A 21,622-nucleotide genomic window follows, 5' to 3' on the forward strand; every position below is an offset into this window, starting at 1 on the left:
GTCAAAAGTATTGTTTGCATACTTATATTTGTTAATTTCATGATTTAAACAAATAATTTGGCTTAACCTTGCAGTAGAAGCAACTGCTAAAAAAGCGGAATTTTTTGTTGTATTCAGTTAATGTTATGCGTTAAGTTTTAATTGTAATTTCTGAAATTTAATTTTGAACAATGTGTAGTTTCAGTACCTATTATTGTGATGATACATAAAAGCCCGATTTTTGATCAAGAGACAGTCAGTCCACAGCCGAGTTTCAGACGAGGAACCTGTGTTGGTTAGAACATCAACAATGCTTCAACTTAACTGTCAAATAAGTATTACACCAATAGGCCGTGTGTTAAAACAATGACAGTGTCTGCTCTATACGTACCTGACTATTCTTCAAGAACTATGAATTATGTGGTTATGTTTTTACTGCTTGTAGATGTTCAACAGTAAACTATGGTAGCAGTATGTGGATGGTTCACCTGCTAACTATTATTGAGGCTTATAGGAAGTTAGAACAATAGTGCAGTGGCCACATATAAATGTGTATTATTGGGGGGGCTGTGAAAAGTGAAATGAAAGTACTTCGAAATGCAACTGTTCACCTGTTGGCTACATTATTTACAGTAGTCAGTGTCGGAATCCACAACCCCTTTTTCAGCCAGTGTAGCAGCACAGTACATCAGCACTGAGGACAACAAACAAAATAAATAAAGCATGTGGAAATGCTACAAACACGTGTCAATAACACAAACGGATGACCATATATTTTTATGTGCCAGTTATTGAATTCAGGCCATCATATGATTCTTCGCTTGATGTCGAAATTATTGAACTTGCCAAAAAAAAAAAGCTGTTGTTCATGGTACGATCTGGACTCAAAGGGACTGAGTGCGGAATGGTGCACGATTTCGTCACCTTGCCAGAAGTGTGCTCGCATAAGCAAGTCCCATGTGAAGTCCATGTTCATATTCTTTTATATTCAAAGGAGAGTGCACCACGAGTTTATACCCAGTGGCCAGGCTGTCAGTGCTCAGTTTTATGAGGAAGTGCTCCAGAGACTGAAGCACAGGGTTGCCCGTATCTGAAAGGAGTTCCGTGCGTAGTGGAAACTGCACCACAGCAACATGCCGGCTCACACCGCCTAGTGCCCTGCCACTGTGCAGCCCCCCCTGGTCCCAGCAGAGCCCCCCCCCCCCCCCCCCCCCCCAGCAGAAAAGGGACCTCATAGGAAAGTATCTTGAGTTGCTGTTCGCTGTACACTGTGCAAGCTACTTCGATGGCTTTTCTGAAGAGCATCCTAATTGAGGAGCTCCAGAAAGCTTATGATGTATGGAAATCACTCTGACAAAAATAAAGATGGTGACACTTTGCTTTTTGAACAAACATTGTACTGAATATTATTTCAGTTTTATTTACAATGTGAGTAACATAAAAATTGAAAAGGAAAAAAGTTAATGCGTACATTCTCAACCCCATGGCCACCAGATTCCCATTCTGTTATCTTTCTGCTGCACCAACTGCTGCCTGGAAACTACACTAATGTATGTGGCTCATGCCTCACCTGACCTGCACCAAAAGCTATTTTTTTCAAAGTACTTCGCTATCTCGAGCTCCCACTGCTGTTACTTTCATTTCTTACCAAGTCTATAAATAAATATGGACAAAATTGATGGTGAGTAGGTGCTGCCCACTTGTGAGCTGGAAGCAGCGTTTGGGCTGCTGTTGGCACTTGATATCACTGAGGGCTCAGTTCTGATGATGTCACTGTGGGTCATTTCTGGTAACAACCTTGTATGTGTGGTGGCCTGGGAGTGATTCACAATAGTGGGAGGTCAAGGAAACCTCTTCTTAAATGTGCATGTCTGTATTTTTGCTCTCTGAAATGTTTTGTGGTAGTCTTTCTGTATGATGCTGTCTTATTTGCTAAGGTCCCTTTCAGAGATACAGATAGTAGGTATCAGTGACCCATTACCAAGATGATTATTTCAATGTAAGGTACACTCTAAAGTACACAAATTGCCAGGAACATGCAGCACATTGTTTAAAAAATTGACATGTTTTTTTAATCCATCACTGCCAATAGCAGTAAAAATTACTGACATGTATTCTAAAAAATTAGCAGTTTTTGAGAAAGCAGCTTCATTCAACAGTTTTCTAGCTTGCTCTTCAGAGCAGCATTACTGTGAAACAATTTTAGGGTTTCAAAAAAGCTGTTGATAACTCTTTAACTAGTGGAAAAAAAATTGCTGCAGTAAAACTTCCTTGAATAGTAGACAATCGAATTCTGTACCTTTGAGATGATGAAGTTCTTTTGATTGTCATATTACATGTGGAAACACACTGTTGGTTTGTTGTGTAAATAATAGGAGGAAAGGCTCTCTCTCATTTTTCTAATTGGCCTTGTCTCTTCTAGGGTTTCCTTCAGTTACTGTAATGGTTTTCTTATTTGTTATGTAGCACTTCTTAAAATTTATTAAAAAAAGTCTCAAAAAGTGCAAAAACAATTAACAGATTTATGTCCTGTGCACTAGTAAATAATAGCTGCAGCCACATTGTTTACTGGATTATGTGATTCTGATTTTGTGCTGTTATTGGCTTGTCCAATAGATGCCACAGTCTGGAGTGAAATGAATTGATAGGAGACCATTTTTGGAATTCACACAAATGTTCAGTTGCTAAAAGCTTGTATGTCTGGATATTTTTTGGAAGGAATGGATTTCATCAATGAAAAGAGTAAGGGAAAATATTGACAACTTTCTCTATCTTGACAAGGGAAACATGTCTCTGTCTTTGATATTCAGCTAGTCAAACATCATTAGCTGTTTTAACTGCCGTATGGACATTAACAAATTAAAACTGGAACACCAAGCAGGATACACATGACTTCCACAGATTAAGTACAAGACAACACACGAGTGATTACGACAGAGAAACTATACATGATCTGTGGCATGAAAATTCAGTATGATATGAAGCCATCAAGTCTCTTAATGTTGTGATATGTAATCAGAGATCAGGCTTGCACAAATACAGTAGAGAATTCTTCTTCCTGAAACATTTCTGCTTATGTGGGTCATTCACAGAGCCTCTTCCAGTCTTCTCTTTCTCCCACTGTCTATCATTCACAATTTCTTCCCATTGTAGACCTCTTCGGTTCACATCATTCTTCACCTGGTCTCTCCATCTTGTTCATGGTCTTCTCTCAGATTCTGTCCATTCCAAAGCTCTTCTTGGAAGTCTTTTTTATCCCTTTCTTTTAGTGTGGCCAAACCATTTCATCCAGATTCTCTACGTAGTTTCTTTTATGGGACTGATATGAAGCGTGTTTCGTATTGTTTTATTCCTTATCCTGGTTCTTCTCATCTTACCCATGATCACTCATAGAAAGCCCATCTCTGTCATTTGTATTCTGCTCAGATCTTTCTTTGTCAAAGTCCAACATTCTGATCTGTAGGTCAAAATTGGTAGAAAATATGACTTGTACATGATGATCTATGTTTTAACAGGTATTTTCAGTTTCCTAAATTATATCCACTAAACAATAATAAAATTTTGGGCAATTTCCTGTCATTTCCAAAATTTCATCTTCAGTGTTTCATTTCTGGGTTAGCTTACTAACCTAGATATTTGAAAGCTTATACTTCTTTAATAATTTTTTTCCATAGCAGCTTACATCCTTCATTTTTTAGGGTTCTAGTACATCAGTTGGTAAAAATAGAACCTTAAAGGATCACTTTGTTGCCCGTCTCTTAAGAACCGTTTTTTATTTTCTCCCCCCTCAGAAAGGGGTAGAGGTATTGAGTTGAAATACTGAGGTCTACAGTCCCTTGGCAATATTAAAAGGTTGAGCTTCTAAGTCACTGCAGTCAAAAACCATTTATGCCTTGTATTTTGATATTCGCAATCTCGCCCATTTGAAGCTATAGATGATCAATCTACATTAGTAATTAAGTTTGTATTAGACCTTCAGAACCCTCTGGCAGGTATATAGTTGTTCCTGCAGTTTCTGATCTTTGTCTTCCCAAATCGTCCCATTGTCTGTGTATGCTGTGATTCACTGCTGGGAGTTGACTGACTGAAATAAGATATTTGAGCACTGAAGAGTGGTAGTACTTCAGACTCTGAAATGTTTCTAAAGTAGTGGCTAATGTTCAAATTTTGTACCCAGTGGCATAATAAGAGATCACATTTGGTGTTCGCCTTGACACTCAATAATGTTGGCTTGCAGATTGTGGTCACCGCAGTAGCATCTAACATGTATGCGATCGAACTGTAAATCATGTTGGAAAGGGATGCATCTAAAGACACCATTCAGCATGCATGCTGTGGTGTTTCAAACCCAGTCTGAGGTGGGTGTGTTTTCTGGAGAATCGAAGTTGGCATGATGGTAACTGCTACATAAGTCAAGCATGCATTTAATTTTATAATTTTTGAAACTTTATTGAATTTTTTGTGTCAACTAGATTTGTGGAAATTGCTTTTGTACTGATACTAGTATAAACATACATAATCATCAAGGATTACAATTTAAACTGTGATGAGACCCTATAAACAGTTAATAATAATAGGTTCAATTTAAGAGTTGCCACTTTTTTTTCTTCTTCTCAGGTGTGTGGATGCCAGGCAGGCAAAATCTGCCAGGTGTAGGTTTCCCAGCCACTGTTGATGTCAAAAAAACTATGCAGAGCAGAATGTCAGCAGCAGTACCAAAATTTAATCAGCAGAATGATGTGGTTTGGGGTCCATCAGTGCATCAGAGGGATGCACTTCCTTCATCCACATCATCTACTAATCAATCAAATATTTTCAGGCAAGAGAAGAAAGGTTACAGTAATTTTGATGAAGGGAACCAACATCAAAACACAGCTTTTCATACTGCTAGAGAAGAACTGGTAAGAAAATGACGTGTGTGTGTGTGTGTGTGTGTGTGTGTGTGTGTGGTGCAGTGCAGTATATGTAAGCCAAATTTATTCTACGAGCTGGTCATAATGAATACATTTGGACTTGTAGGTTTATTTTGACGAGTGAATGAATAGCTGTAAAATGTCCTGCTTTCGCCTTATCATCATTGAATGTGATTTCACTGTCTCTAACAAATGTTTCTGTGACCTTGCTGTTGGTTGTTTCCCCAGTATCTCACATCAAAGTATCTTCTTGCATTTTTTACATTTCTCTATTCTCATCAAGTGACCATACCACTGCAGGCTGCACTTTCAAATGCCAACAATAATGGGCAGTTTGGTGCCAGCATAACTTCTGTTCATTTTGTTTTTCTCATTGTTATTCTTAGTCTTCTGATATATAATTTTCATCAATTACGTTTCTTTAGCTTATAAAGTTTTCTGTTGTTCTTGTCTAGGAGAGTATCTATTTCCAGTCCATAGATCAGAATTGGTACAAAGTGAGTGTGTGACATGGTTGGTTTATATTTGTTGAACATTTTGCTCTCTTGTATTCGGTTTCTCGTTTGGCTGTATAGCTATGAGGTCTTTCACGTCTGTTGGGTATTTCTTATCTTACTGTGGTATGGTATATCCCAAGCATTTGAAATAGTTTCTTCCTCAGTGACTTTCATTTGTGCTGCTTATTTTAAGTTTGAACTTTCTGAACTGGTTATTCCAACAAACCAAGATAAAAATTAGTTGCGATAAGACACTGCCTTGTTGCACACCTTTGTGTGTTTCAAAGCACTAGGATCTTCTGACTTCTATTTAAACACAGCTGTAACTTTCCTTGCACATTTTCACGTTTTTAATAGGAAAGCTTGGCATGTTTCTATCTCCTGGGCAATTCCTAATCTCCTGTCTTGGGCCAGTGACATATGCATTTTCTGTATCTAGAAATACTGTGGTGACATTCCTCCCCAGTTTCCAGTACTACTCCATTAAAATACTTGCAACAAAAAGAAAGATTTGTAGTGCTTCTGTTCTTCCTGAATCTACATTGTTATTCTCTGAAGAATGCTTTGAAGAACATATTTCTTAGCTTTTATCATCTCTACATTGAGTTCATCAGTACCTGGTTTCTTACCATTTTCATGGTCTTTAGTTGTGTCTATTCTTCCGGACATATTAGTGAGTGCTATGTAAGGTTTGCATGTAGCCTCTCTCTCTGTCCTCACCAATGCTGTTGTTTTCACTGATGTTTCCAGCAGGGCAGGTTTTAGTTAATTCCTGTTCGTGTGTGCCTCCACACGAGGCTAATTGAGCTTCCCTACTAGAACAGGGCAACACAGTGTAATGTCAGTACAAAGTACATAATTAGGGTTACTTTTGTCTCCCCCAGCTGAAGATGATGTGCAAACCGTTAGTATTGCATTATTTGGCTGTCATTTCTGCTTCTACAGCAATCTTAGTTGTACGTGAGTATCACATGTGCTGTGTGGAAATCACTGAAAACAAATTTTATCGGTCTGCTTAGTCGGCTGAAACTTGAAAATGCATTTCTGTTGTTTCACTATTATTTGAGGTTTTTCATTAGCACTGTAGAGAAATGAAGCCCTGTGTTCATCAATTACTGTTTCCCTCCTGTGAGCAGATCGGAAAAGATTTTCCCAATCATGCAGAAATTCTGAACCAGTGAAGTTCGTTTTGTCAGTGGTATAACTTGGCTAAGAAACATAACTTAATAACACTACTGATAAACAAGCTTTCCCATCATAGGCAGGGCCATTTGTGTAAGCAGCCAAATCATATACAAGCCACAGTCACTGCAAGGCATTTTATGTGAGTGTGATGACCCACCAGCTGTCCACCAGAATGAATGGTCACTGCCAAACTCTGGCCAAGAACAAAGTTAACAGCTAGTGACACAACAGGCTGAGTACAATACACTTGACTTCAATGGCTGCTTCACATTCTGTGCCATCTATATCCTACCTCCCAGCTCCAGTTTGTCTGAACCACGTAGAAGGGAGTTACAGTTGAGGCACATCCTTTGCTGCCGTAATCCTCCTGGTCTCAATTTCGTTAACCCATTATACCCACACCTTCTACCCAACAGTTTCCCCTTACTCTGTTCTCTCATTCCCTCCAAATGTGTGCCTGCATGTCATCTTCATTGTGCACTGCATCTTGTCAGCTCTGGTGCCAGTGTGCCACATGCTTAGACTGTGCACCTCCCACCCCTCCCCCCTTACCCTCCTGCACACCTGCAGCCAGCACGATGTAGGAGTGTAGGTTTTGTGTGTGTGTCCTTTACTTCTAAGTTATTAGTCAGATCGTGATAAAATTTCCAAATGTTTCAATGACTGACAATTGGCCTTAAATGTTACCTACAATTACAATGAGTCACAGTTGGAACTGATCTGTGCATACAAATACCTGGATTCAATAATTTGTTGGGATATAAAATGGCATGACGATATAGGCTCAATGTAAGTAAAGAAGGTTATAACCTTCAATTCATTGGTACTATATTGGGAAAATGCAGTCAGACTACAGAGGAGACTGCTTACACAATGTTTATGGGACCCAAATTGGTCTAACAAGGAACCCAGATAGGTTCAACAAAGGATATTTGAATGTGTACCCCCCATGAACCATGGACCTTGCCGTTGGTGGGGAGGCTTGCGTGCCTCAGCGATACGGATAGCCGTACCGTAGGTACAACCACAACGGAGGGGTATCTGTTGAGAGGCCAGACAAACATGTGGTTCCTGAAGAGGGGCAGCAGCCTTTTCAGTAGTTGCAAGGGCAACAGTCTGGATGATTGACTGATCTGGCCTTGTAACAATAACCAAAATGGCCTTGCTGTGCTGGCACTGCGAACAGCTGAAAGCAAGGGGAAACTACGGCCGTAATTTTTCCTGAGGGCATGCAGCTTTACTGTATGATTAAATGATGATGGCGTCCTCTTGGGTAAAATATTCCGGAGGTAAAATAGTCCCCCATTCGGATCTCCGGGCGGGGACTACTCAAGAGGATGTCGTTATCAGGAGAAAGAAAACTGGCGTTCTACGAATCGGAGCGTGGAATGTCAGATCCCTTAATCGGGCAGGTAGGTTAGAAAATTTAAAAAGGGAAATGGATATGTTAAAGTTAGATATAGTGGGAATTAGTGAAGTTCGGTGGCAGGAGGAACAAGACTTCTGGTCAGGTGACTACAGGGTTATAAACACAAAGTCAAATAGGGGTAATGCAGGAGTCGGTTTAATAATGAATAGGAAAATAGGAATGCGGGTAAGCTACTACAAACAGCATAGTGAACGCATTATTGTGGCCATGATAGATACGAAGCCCACACCTACTACAGTAGTACAAGTTTATATGCCAACTAGCTCGGCAGATGACGAAGAAATTGAAGAAATGTATGATGAAATAAAAGAAATTATTCAGATAGTGAAGGGAGACGAAAATTTAATAGTCATGGGTGACTGGAATTCGAGTGTAGGAAAAGGGAGAGAAGGAAACATAGTAGGTGAATATGGATTGGGGCTAAGAAATGAAAGAGGAAGCCGCCTGGTAGAATTTTGCACAGAGCACAACTTAATCATAGTTAACACTTGGTTCAAGAATCATAAAAGAAGGTTGTATACATGGAAGAATCCCGGAGATACTTAAAGGTATCAGATAGATTATATAATGGTAAGACAGAGATTTAGGAACCATGTTTTAAATTGTAAGACATTTCCAGGGGCAGATGTGGACTCTGACCACAATCTATTGGTTATGACCTGTAGATTGAAACTGAAGACCCTACAAGAAGGTGGGAATTTAAGGAGATCGGACCTGGATAAACTGAAAGAACCAGAGGTTGTAGAGAGTTTCAGGGAGAGCATAAGGGAACAATTGACAGGAATGGGGGAAAGAAATACAGTAGAAGAAGAATGGGTAGCTCTGAGGGATGAAGTAGTGAAGGCGGCAGAGGAACAAGTAGGTAAAAAAACAAAGACTAGTAGAAATCCTTGGGTAACAGAAGAAATATTGAATTTAATTGATGAAAGGAGAAAATATAAAAATGCAGTAAATCAAGCAGGCAAAAAGGAATACAAACGTCTCAAAAATGAGATCAACAGGAAGTGCAAAATGGCTAAGCAGGGATGGCTAGAGGACAAATGTAAGGATGTAGAGGCTTATCTCACTAGGGGTAAGATAGATACTGCCTACAGGAAAATTAAAGAGACCTTTGGAGATAAGAGAACCACTTGTATGAACATCAAGAGCTCAGATGGAAACCCAGTTCTAAGCAAAGAAGGGAAAGCAGAAAGGTGGAAGGAGTATATAGAGGGTCTATACAAGGGCGATGCACTTGAAGACAATATTATGGAAATGGAAGAGGATGTAGATGAAGATGAAATGGGAGATACGATACTGCGTGAAGAGTTTGACAGAGCACTGAAAGACCTGAGTCGAAACAAGGCCTCCGGAGTAGACAACATTCCATTGGAACTACTGACGGCCTTGGGAGAGCCAGTCCTGACAAAACTCTACCATCTGGTGAGCAAGATGTATGAGACAGGTGAAATACCCTCAGACTTCAAGAAGAATATAATAATTCCAGTCCCAAAGAAAGCTGGTGTTGACAGATGTGAAAATTACCGAACAATCAGTTTAATAAGCCACACCTGCAAAATACTAACACGAATTCTTTACAGACAAATGGAAAAACTAGTAGAAGCCGACCTCGGGGAAGATCAGTTTGGATTCCGTAGAAATACTGGAACACGTGAGGCAATACTGACCTTACGACTTATCTTAGAAGAAAGATTAAGGAAAGGCAAACCTACGTTTCTAGCATTTGTAGACTTAGAGAAAGCTTTTGACGATGTTGACTGGAATACTCTCTTTCAAATTCTAAAGGTGGCAGGGGTAAAATACAGGGAGCGAAAGGCTATTTACAATTTGTACAGAAACCAGATGGCAGTTATAAGAGTCGTGGGACATGAAAGGGAAGCAGTGGTTGGGAAGGGAGTAAGACAGGGTTGTAGCCTCTCCCCGATGTTATTCAATCTGTATATTGAGCAAGCAGTAAAGGAAACAAAAGAAAAATTCGGAGTAGGTCTTAAAATCCATGGAGAAGAAATAAAAACTTTGAGGTTCGCCGATGACATTGTAATTCTGTCAGAGACAGCAAAGGACTTGGAAGAGCAGTTGAACGGAATGGATGGTGTCTTGAAGGGAGGATATAAGATGAACATCAACAAAAGCAAAACGAGGATAATGGAATGTAGTCGAATTAAGTCGGGTGATGTTGAGGGTATTAGATTAGGAAATGAGACACTTAAAGTAGTAAAGGAGTTTTGCTATTTGGGGAGCAAAATAACTGATGATGGTCGAAGTAGAGAGGATATAAAATGTAGACTGGCAATGGCAAGGAAAGCGTTTCTGAAGAAGAGAAATCTGTTAACATCGAATATAGATTTAAGTGTCAGGAAGTCATTTCTGAAAGTATTTGTATGGAGTGTAGCCATGTATGGAAGTGAAACATGGACGGTAAATAGTTTGGACAAGAAGAGAATAGAAGCTTTCGAAATGTGGTGCTACAGAAGAATGCTGAAGATTAGATGGGTAGATCACATAACTAATGAGGAAGTATTGAATAGGATTGGGGAGAAGAGAAGTTTGTGGCACAATTTGACCAGAAGAAGGGATCGGTTGGTAGGACATGTTCTGAGGCATCAAGGGATCACCAATTTAGTATTGGAGGGCAGCGTGGAGGGTAAAAATCGTAGGGGGAGACCAAGAGATGAATACACTAAGCGGATTCAGAAGGATGTAGGTTGCAGTAGGTACTGGGAGATGAAGAAGCTTGCACAGGATAGAGTAGCATGGAGAGCTGCATCAAACCAGTCTCAGGACTGAAGACCACAACAACAACAACAACAACACAAAGAATGGTGGCACTTGTGGTCGCAGATTTGTTTGACCTTGTGGTGAGTGTCAGGAGATGCTGATAAACCTGAAATGGCAAATCTTGAAGGTACACCAATCACCCTGCAAAAATCTACTTACAAAATTTTTGAAAACCAGTATCATCCTTAGAATCTAAGAATATACTGTAGCTATATTTTTGAAAACCAGTATCAGCCTTAGAATCTAGGAATATACTGTAGCTATTTGTATATCATTCCCAGAGTCTGCAAAGACAAAATTAGACTTGGTACAGCATGCACAAAGGCATTCAAACAATCATTCTTTCAGTACAATGTATGTGAATGGAATGCCATACACTTTATGGTGGTTTGCAGAACATAGAAGCAGAAGTCACATATAACCATCTGCAAATAGGCAGCATTTACCAGTGTACAAAAGTAATTGCATTGAGAAGAATACTGTTTTATTGTGCAAATTACATTAGATAGAGCTTTCTGATTCTCCATGTATTTCATTTGACCATTTTGATTTGCAAGCATAGCAGGATAGTTCTGTAGCTTTACTTTCTTCAGATCTACATCATTAATTAATTTTGTTCTTCTTTTGATGCACATTTTGTGAAGTCTTTTATTTCCTTGTTTGTAAGAAAATATCCTTTAAGAATCTTATTAATCTATATACATATTTTTTAGTAGATGGGGAATTGAGGGAATTTTTTTTCTATTACTGAATTATGTTTTTTGTAGCAGTTACAATGTTGCTCTTTTTGTAGAGCCTTCAGAATCAGAAGAAATGGGGTTCTGGCAGATGTGGCGGTGCGTCATCAATGGAACAGCAGCCATCCTATGCCTATGGTGCTCAGAAACGGTCCCTTGGTACTCGACGTGGTGTTATGAACAAATTTATTCCTCCAATAAGAAATGAAGAGTGAGTATTCTTCTGCTTTAAATTTGTAGTCACTTATTTACATTTCAAATATGAAGTTTTATTTAATTAGAAACTTACATTGATCAAATAGGTGTGATGAGAACATATTCTGATGAAATAGCAGTGTGGAAATAATGTATTTAAAATGTATCTAACGGTAGATAAATATGTGATTTTTTAAAAAAAAAAAAAAAACTGTGGAATTTTGATGTACATTCGTTTTTCTGTTGTGTATATTCTATAGCAAGCTACTGAAACATTTTAGCAATACACAGGGACCTCAGTCAAGCATAAGTGATATACAAGAGTTAAGAAGGCATACATGGGTTAAGGAGGCAATAAAAGAAACACACACTCTGAAGAATAATGCTAAAAAATAAAAAGATTTAGATAAATTACACTAACCTGCATTTTAAAACTTTTTGTCAGATGATTTGTTGAAAGTAGGTGTTCTTGAATCAATTTTTATGCTGAGTCTAGAAATAACTACCATTTTTGTCTATCACATCAGGTTTTTACACAAAAAAGAAGTAATATTTTGATGATTTTCTTTTCTGAGCCCACAAATATATCCTAACACAATTTCACAGGAGGTAAGTTTTTAATCAAAACACATTTAAAAAATAAACTAAATTTAAAAATAGTCCTCAGTACTCCCATAACTTGTTTCATGACTACATTGTATAAAAACAAGAAGTCAACAGTGTTCCATTAATTTTTAAACTTTCCCTTCCTTGATTTCCTTGTAGATCTTTGTATATGATGACTGTCCCTCTTCAATATCCAACAGTAGTCAGCCATCATAGCTGCAGTCCATTGCCACTGGTACCTCCTCTCCATCTCCTTAATATCTCTTCAATGTAATGTCCTAAATTTTCCAGGAAGTAGTCGATATGTGAGTGCAGAAAGTGGACTTTCTCACTCATTTAACAATTTTTCAACTATTTTCACCAATCGATGTGGTGCAGTGGTTAACACGCTGGACTTGCATTCGGGAGGATGACATTTCAAACCCACATCTGGCCATCCAGATTTAGGTTTTCCCTTTCTCTAAATATCTTCAGGCAAATGCCAGGATGGTCCCTTTGAAGGGACACGGCAGATTTCCTCCCCCATCCTTCCCTAATCAGTGGGACTGATGACCTCGCTGTTTGGTCCCCTCCACTGAATCAACCCACCGACCAACCATTTTCAACAATGGCCTTGTAGAGAAGATCCTTCTTATTCCACAGGAAGTTCTCTAACTGATCGGAAGGCAGTCATGCCCCTTCTTCTCTTTTATTCCTCATCTTCTCAGAATCTTCATCCTTGATCAATTTCATTATTTGAGGACTAAAAAAAAAAATCCAGTTTTCAGTTTGTCTCATGGGAGGAAGGAAAATTTCATGGAAAGGTACTTGACGCAGGGTCCATCCTGTGGTAGAGTCTTTACAAATTACTTCATCGAGCCCAATTTTATTTGTAGAGGTAGGAGCAAGACACTTTTATTTTTTATTCTTTTTTCTAAAAGTGGTTAGTGCAGGATATTATTAGTTAAGGGCACAAAATTTCTCTGCTCTGACCAAATTTCCACACTCCAATGTCTTTGCTTTAACCAACTGTCCAATTCCCATAGAAAACAAGGCACTTTTGTGAACCCAACTTGTTGTCCGAATAGTACCCCAATAACTTTAAAGTCACTGCAGATAAGCCACGTGTGTTCCTCATACTGGATACTCGTTAAAAGTGTCTTCATGTTCTGATACATTGCTGTTATTTGAGCTGAATGGGCCACAAGAATAGACCCATATGCATTTCCATTATACAGTAACACCCCTTGCAGGCTCCTCACTGATGAGTCTAGAAAATTCTCCACTGTGTAGGATCATGTTCAATGCCATAGAAGTGCAATAACTCATTTATGTTATTACAGTAAACCAAGGACTCGATCTATGAGAATAAATGAACTAATTATTTCTCTCTATGTCTGCACCATGAGTAATGTGTTCCTGGTTACAGAAGATTCTTACTTTTTAACCAGGAGCCAAGTGGTTCCACAGATTCCTTAGGTAACTTCGAATCTTGTATGAGATCATTAAGTTCACTCTGAGAGAACAGCTGTGGAGTAAAGTCGCATTCAGAATCGTGGACATCACTATTGTCTTCGGTAATTCCATCAACTTCGTTTTCTTCATCATCTTCTGCCACGTTCTCTACAATAGCTGGAGGAAGAGGAGCAATTAGATCTTCTCTGTGTGAAAACTGGCCTAATGACTGAATCAGTGCTTGGATGCGCAATTTATCTCTTATTTTTCGAGCTGCACCTCTGAACATTAACTAAGCAGAAGTAACAGTTATTAAGGTGACTTTTACGCTCCCTCCACACCATTGGGATCACAAATGGCATGCATATTTTCTTTCCTTTTGTCCCCAATCTTAACCATTCCGTACAATAGTGGCAAGCTGTTTCTGGCACCCATCCCTTATTCTGGTCACAGAGTTTCACTTTAAAATAAGCATGGTAAGCTTTTTGCACAGTGTGCTTAGCTATTGAATAATTCCCAAAAATTTATCAGAAAAGATTTAAGTCCTACACAGACTTCTGCATTAGCATTATAATAAATATCAATAGTAGGTGAAGTGCTTTCTTAATACTGTCTTAAATATGTAAAATAATGACAATATAGCACTAGTAACCCAAACTGGTGAGACAAACACCACTCAGGGTCGCATAATAACAACAATCATCAATAGGAGTAACAACCTAAAAGTATACAAAGTCATATTGAAAAACTTCCCTCCAATAATACACATGACCTACTGGTGCAGCTATATTTCTTTGAAGTCAAAGTGCGGCAAAACTATACGTGATAGCAAAAACTGAAAACAGATTTGGAATCAGCATAAAAAGTTGAGGTAGTATCACATATTAGTTTTCAGTCCTCTGATACAATGCAGATTAGTGTTACTGTAAATACTTTCGGATTAAAGGAGTCCATTCACCGAAAAACAGAAGAGTTGAGATGTTGTTAGAGAGAGAAAGAAAACTTACTAGCTTTTGGAATTCACACACACACACACACACACACACACACACACACACACACACAAACACAAACACCTCTGCATCTACATTGTGCTGGCTGGACTAATATTGCCAGTGCTTTGTTTCTTGGCAGGTGGATGATTTGTGGTGGGAGTAGTGTTAGGTGAGGTGGATAGAGGGAGTGGGATGTGTAGGATGTGTTGCAAGGACAACTTCCATCTATGTAGTTCAGAGAAGCTGGTGGTGGAGGGAAAGATCCAGGGGAAATGAAATGTTGTGTGGTGAGGGCCTACCGGGAGGTAGACCCACTCACGTGGTGCAAGTCTTTTGAGGTGGCGCCACTTCGCTGACTTGCGCATCTGTGAGACTGAAATGATGATGATGATGATGAAGACAGCACAATATTCAGTCCCTGAGCAGAGAAAATCTCCAACCCAGCCGGGAATCAACCCCGGGCCCCCCAGCATGACAAGCCGGCGAGCTGTCCACTCAGCTGCGGTGGCGGACAGATTCCAAATGATCCAGGTTGTGTAGCAGCCATTGAAACTGAACATGTTGTGCTCAGCTACATGTTTTGCCACTGGGTGGTCAAGTTTTTTCTTGGCAATAGTTTGGCAGTGGCTATTCATCCTGGTAGACAGCTGGTTGGTAGTCATAATGACATAAAAGGCTGTGCAGTATTTGCAGCAGATTTGGTATATGACTTGGCTAGGTTCACAAGTGGCTTGGCTTCTGATTGTGTAGGATAAGCCTGTGATAGGACTGGAGTGAGAGGTACTAGGTTTGTGGATTGTACAGGTCTTGCAGCTTGGTCTTTCAGAGGGATATGGTCCGTGTGACAAAGGGTTGGGAGTGAGAGATGCATAGGGATGGATAAGGATGTTGTGTAGGTTGGTTGGGCATTGGAACCACCACATTAGAAGGGGTGGGAAGAGTCTTGAGTGTGTTCTCTCTCTCATTTCAGGGCAAAGTGAGAGGTAATTCAAGCCCTGGCAAAGGAAGTGTTTCAGTTGTTCCAGTCCAGTGTGATATTGGATGATGAGGGTGTGCACCTTTGTAGCTGATTCTTGGGGATGATGAGAGGCTTGTGTAAGGACATGCTGTGGGGAATTCTGTGTGTGGACTAGGCATTCAGCATACTGGGTTTGATGGGTAAAAGATAGCAGTTGTTGTCTGGTCAAGCTGCACTTGTTACTGCTACATACAAAATCTAGTTCATCTTGGCCCCACTGCACATGATTTTGTTCATTGCACATGCTAGTGTACATGGTGAATAACTGTTTCCATTTGAAGATTCCGTTGGTCTTTGTCATTGCAGCTGGTACATTGGCGACAGGTTACACTAGGGTACTGAAATGACACTTTTGGCATCAAAACTGCTAGCATGTGTTGAATAAATGACATTGGATTCCAATGCAGCTGTTGGTTTTAATTATCATTATTCAAGTACTTAATGTCTGGCTGCTGTCCCACTTTCCTCGAGGCATTACGAGACACATCACAACAGTGTTGGAGCATTTGTCTGGAGGATGATTAGGTCAGGATCTGAAAACATCTTGACACTTAAAATTATTTGTACCTCAGAGCATCATTTACTTAGAACTGCTAGTGCTTTCTTTGGAAAGATACATCGTATCTGATTACTATTGCAGGAATTTGTTGCAGAAGGGAAGAGTGGTCACTTAAACCAATTGTAGTGTTTCATTTAAAAGAGCTTTCCACTAATAACACTTTCTGTTATAGGCTTTTACAGATCCACCAGTTCATATTGCAGGGTTTTCCTCTCCAAGCTTGACGCTATGCTAGTTTTATTTCTTAAGGGAGATGAGGCTGGCTGTGTGGGGATTTCAGTATAAACTTTGACTGATTCACTTGAAAAAAGAATGTTATTGGACTTACTTGAATTTTACAATGTGGTAAGGACAGTATACTTTCTATCTAGAGTTCAAGCCTGTCAGGTTATGGTGCACAGATAACAAACAATACTTCAGGGAATCTCAAAATAGAAAACAAAAAATTGAGAGATAATAAGTCCATGTGCAATCCGGTTATTTAATGCTGATCTCAAAGGGCTAACTTAACAAGAAATCTACAGTACAGGCATTTTGAAAGACAAATATGCTCATATATCTTCCAAACTTTATCACTTTCTTTAATAGCTCTTTCCCATTAAAAAGTGTAGGCGCATATGCAGTGTCTTAGTTGGAGTGATGAAGGAAGACTGTAGAGTTTAGGCTTGTTCTGTGCATCTGACATCATGCATTCTCAGACAGCCAGTGCACATTCAGTAGTTTTCTGAATGCTCTGCTGTGAACATCATCGCCAGTACAAGTGTTAAACTTGGTTGTTGTGACTTACTTAGTGTGAGCTGTCATATTTAATGGTGGCAGAAAATGACAAATTCCACATAAACACACTTTCTTCATGAGCAAAGCAGAAAATGGTGGACCTATCACAGATATTGCCAGATCTGAGAAACAGGCTTCACAAGCAAGTGCGTCAGCTTGTGAACCATTCAGTGGATTGACAGTGAAGGTAATTTATCTGTCCAGATCTGTGAATCCCATTTTTCAGATCACCAGGAATACATCACATTTGTAAGAAACCTGTCACAAGTTTAGATGATTGTGTCAATTTCTTACTGTCAAAATATTTCTGTTGCAAATGAGCGAAACTGCGAATTTCAAAGGCAGTATAACCTCAATGCAAAAAATACATAAAAAAAACTGGATTCAGATATGCACATACAAATGTAGGAAGAAAAATTTTAATGAACCATTGTGATATCATTGTTTCATGGGCACAGTTTTTAAGAAGTATTTTTGAAATAAGAAAATCTGGCAATCTGAACATATTTTTGCTTGAATGAAAAGTATGTAAACCAGAATCATACTAGGAAAGCATTGTAATATGAGTGATGTTTCAGATAGTTTTAAAGCACCAGTTGGTAGAGGTGGAATAATAATTGTGCTTCATGCTGGTTCTGCTTCCGGATTCTGTCCAGAAAGCAAATTTGTGTTCCTGGCAAAAAGAGCAGTTCAGGAGATTATCATGCTGATATTAACTCAAAGACATTGAAATTATGATTCAGTGCCTGAAAACACAGTGATTGTTACAGAAAGTGTGAGTTATCACTCATCTGTTGATGACAAGGCACCCACAAAGTAAAAAGATACTGCATACTGTCAACCAAATTTGTGCTGATTTGTTGAATCTTGTAGTGCTTCACAAGTCTCATTTAAAAATTTATGAGATTGATTGTATTCCACAGGAACATGGACGTACTATTTTGAGTTTGCCACCATATCTCGCCAGTGCAATCCAATAGAGCTCCTATGGGCACAAGTGAAAGAGTATGTCGCAAAATGAAAGGTGACCTTTAAAACTACCAATACAGACAGGCTTTTAGATAAAGCACTTGACTATATAACTTCTTCAGCGTGGGCTGATAGTGTTCAGTATGCAGAATGGTTACAGGAAGAGAACATGTAGAGGGAAAATTTAACTGACAACCTGCTTGATCCCATCGTCATCAATCTAACACGGTATGAACCAGATACCGGCCAGACTGCAGTGATGTAAATTATGTCAATGGGAGTGGCTAAAAACAGTGAAAGGTAAGGCACACATACAATATTTATGATGTCATTTTTATTTTTTGTGGCGTCTCTCCTGCTGTCACTGCTTTACAAGTAATATATATGCCTTCTCTTACCACTGTAATAAGTCTTATTTGAACCCCACACAGTTCACATTATTTTAAAGCATCTTCAGTGGACAGTTTTTTGGCTCCTACACCAATTTCATACTTTCTTCTACATACATAAGTTAATTTTTAGCACCCATAACTTCATTAACAGATATATTTTAGTTATCATATTTTTATAATTCCACAATTCATTTGCGGGTATTTTGAACAGAATAAAGTTGACAAAGGGCACAAAAGTGAATTGTGGATTTATAAATAAAATAAAGCCCATCTGGTATAAGTAACACTTTTATTACAGTCGCAAAAGTTGGCATATATCACCGTATTACATACAATATTTTTGCAGCATTTAAATTGTTTGCTTCAGAATGTTATGTAATGCGTAACGTTTGGTAGACTGTGTTCAAGTTGGAAATAGTTGTACACTGCACATGGACAGTGCAGCATACATAAAGCACAGAAGCTTATGAGATGTGGTTAACAAACAGGTGGTAATGAAACATGTAGTCCAGGGGGCAGCCAACTGTTGCATTATCAGAGCATTACAGATAACTGGTATTTCAATACTATGTGAAAATTATTATCTGTAAACTTTTAATCTGCCCATTGGCACAAACATTTATACTTATATGTATGTAAATGCTTGGTTATGCAGCTGCTGAGGGCAAAACGTAAAACACATACACAGAGTCAGCCAATATTGCATATCTTGTTGCTCCTGCACCAGTCATCTCCCTATCGTAATCATGTGGTGGTGGGGCGTAACTTTCTCCTCTGCCCAACCCCCAAAACACAAGCTCCCGAAATGTTTGATGTCTGCACCTCTGTGTGCATACAGCACCTGTCACTTGGAACCAGCAATGCTGAATAACTCTTTAACATTAGAATATCATTTAGGAGGAAACAAGAGCTGTATCAAAATGAGGAGGACAGTCAATGCTGAGGAATGCCATCAGACAGGATACAGCAGTGAATTACACCAAGAGAATAAAAACCTCTCAGAACAAAACTAGAACTATATGGTAAATTGTGAAAGCAGTACAAGGCAGAACGTGAGTGATCAACAATATTACACCTTTCTTATATGAGACTGAAACTGTTAGTCATCCACCAGAGCTGTGAAAAATAATTAATAATCAGTAGTCAACAAGTTCAATACAAATGTAATTGGTACAAATAAATATGAAGAACTTTTGAAATCCGGTGTTCCAAGACAACTACTTGACATGTAGCTACAGGAAACAAGCAAAAGATGAAACCGAATCGGTTATTGCATCATTAAAGAGTAAAATGTCCCGTGAGTACGGTGATATTTCAAGTAGGATTATCAAGATCAGTGCACTGTTCATTAGTTCTGTATTCAGTCATCTGTGTAATGTGTCTTTCAGATGCAGCCAATTTCCTGACAGACTGAAATTGGTGAAAGAGATAATGTGGGCAATTATCAAACAATTTCTTTGCTACTAGTGTTTTCAAAAGCTGTTGTGAAAGCAATATACAGGAAATTAGTGGCAATCTCAGTACACATTTCTTGTGCGTTAATGGAAAAGTGTTGTCACAACAGGCAGTTTCAGCATTGTAACACGAGAAACTGAAAGATCCTGAGCCAAAACCTGCTCAATGATGTTCACTAGACGTTCCTACAGGAGAGGAAGAATGAAAGGGAGGGAGGTGAGGAAACAGTTAAAGAGGGTGGCAGTGGGGAGGGGTGCAGGTGACAGTGGAAGGAATGACTGGGAGGTGAATTTAGAGAACAGTTGATGGGGAGTTGAAGATGTAGGGATGGATGGGGGTGGAGCAGATTTAGAGGTGGGTCTGGGAGGGGGGGGGGGGTGGGGGTGGAGAGGTGGAGGGGATGGATAGAAGATGGTACATTAGTGAGCTATATTATATACTTGACCATATACTTCGGGTGTTACATGAATATTCATTAAATTCATGTTATTATAATCCCACTATTTAGAGCATGTGAAGATTTGGAACATAGATAATAGGTTCTTCTTAAATTTTCAGAGATGGTACATCAATATACTATATTAAACAATAGAAAATCCAGGATGGAGTGTAACAGTATTATGAAAAGGATAGTTGTCACTCACCGTAAAGCAGAAATGCTGAGATGCAGATACGCACAACAAAAAGACTGTCATGAAATAAGCTTTTGGCCAGCAAGGCCTATGTTGAGAATACACACACACACACACACACACACACACACACACACACACACACACAACTACAGTCTCATGAGAGCATGCAGAGGGACGAGGTGGGGAGAGGGTAGGACAGCTAGTTGCAGTTGGGAGGTTAGATGGAGAGTGGGGGTGAGGGGGCAAAAAAGGATGGACTAAAAAGACTGTGGCTCAAGCTGTGCCATACAGATCCTTCCCACCAACACCAGCTTTTCTCTGAATTTCACAGGTGGGAGCTGTCCCTGCAATACATCATACGTTTCTGTAACCCTCCTGGCCTCAACCTTGATTAGTCATTGTCCTTACCCATCTAGCCCCTTCCCTGTTCCCATTCCAGCACTACACAGCCCTCTATTCCACAAACACAAAACACACCCAGTCTTTTTACTTCTCTCCTTTTCCACTACCCACCTCTCTCCCCCACCTTCCGTCTTAACCTTCCATCTGCACCTAGCTGCCCTACCCTCTTTTCACCTCGTCCCTGGACACTCCCACTAGCAGCACTTTATTGACCCCTACTCCTACCCTACTATACCTTCTCCCCCATTCCTATCCCAGCCTCCTCCTTACTCCCACGCTGTTGCCGCTCCCATCATGCACTGCTGCTTGCAGTCTGGCTTCAGCTGCCAGAGACTGTGGTGGTGGTGGTGGTGGTGGTGTGTGTGTGTGTGTGTGTGTGTCTGCCTGTTGTCTATTATCCAAAAAGACATTGTTGGCCAAAAGCTCATTTTGTGACAGTCTTTTTGTTGTGCCTATCTGCGACTCAACATCTCCACTGTATGATGAGTAGCAACTATACTTTTCATAACATGCTCTATTATGTACCTAAACCATATACTGCCACATTGCATGAACATAATTAATTACATATTACTGTAGTGTTACTGCTTAAAGTGTGTGAAGGATGAACCAAACATAATATATATTTTCAAAATGACGTATCAAAATGTTCACTTTACAAATATTG

The 21,622-nt window shown here is 39.4% G+C and overlaps 1 protein-coding gene across 2 annotated transcripts in view; it reads left to right on the plus strand.

Annotated features, from left to right (window-relative positions):
- The window catches only part of LOC126175001 (fidgetin-like protein 1), a 193,485-nt gene that overhangs the window by 59,457 nt on the left and 112,406 nt on the right, over positions 1–21,622 (plus strand). For both annotated transcript variants that reach the window (XM_049921487.1, XM_049921488.1), the window contains 2 exons: positions 4,597–4,880; positions 11,575–11,729. In XM_049921487.1, the coding sequence (XP_049777444.1) occupies positions 4,597–4,880; positions 11,575–11,729 (439 nt within the window). The remainder of the gene's footprint in view (positions 1–4,596; positions 4,881–11,574; positions 11,730–21,622) is intronic.

This window comes from Schistocerca cancellata, chromosome 3, assembly GCF_023864275.1.
Source record: "Schistocerca cancellata isolate TAMUIC-IGC-003103 chromosome 3, iqSchCanc2.1, whole genome shotgun sequence".
Classification (NCBI taxonomy): domain Eukaryota; kingdom Metazoa; phylum Arthropoda; class Insecta; order Orthoptera; family Acrididae; genus Schistocerca; species Schistocerca cancellata.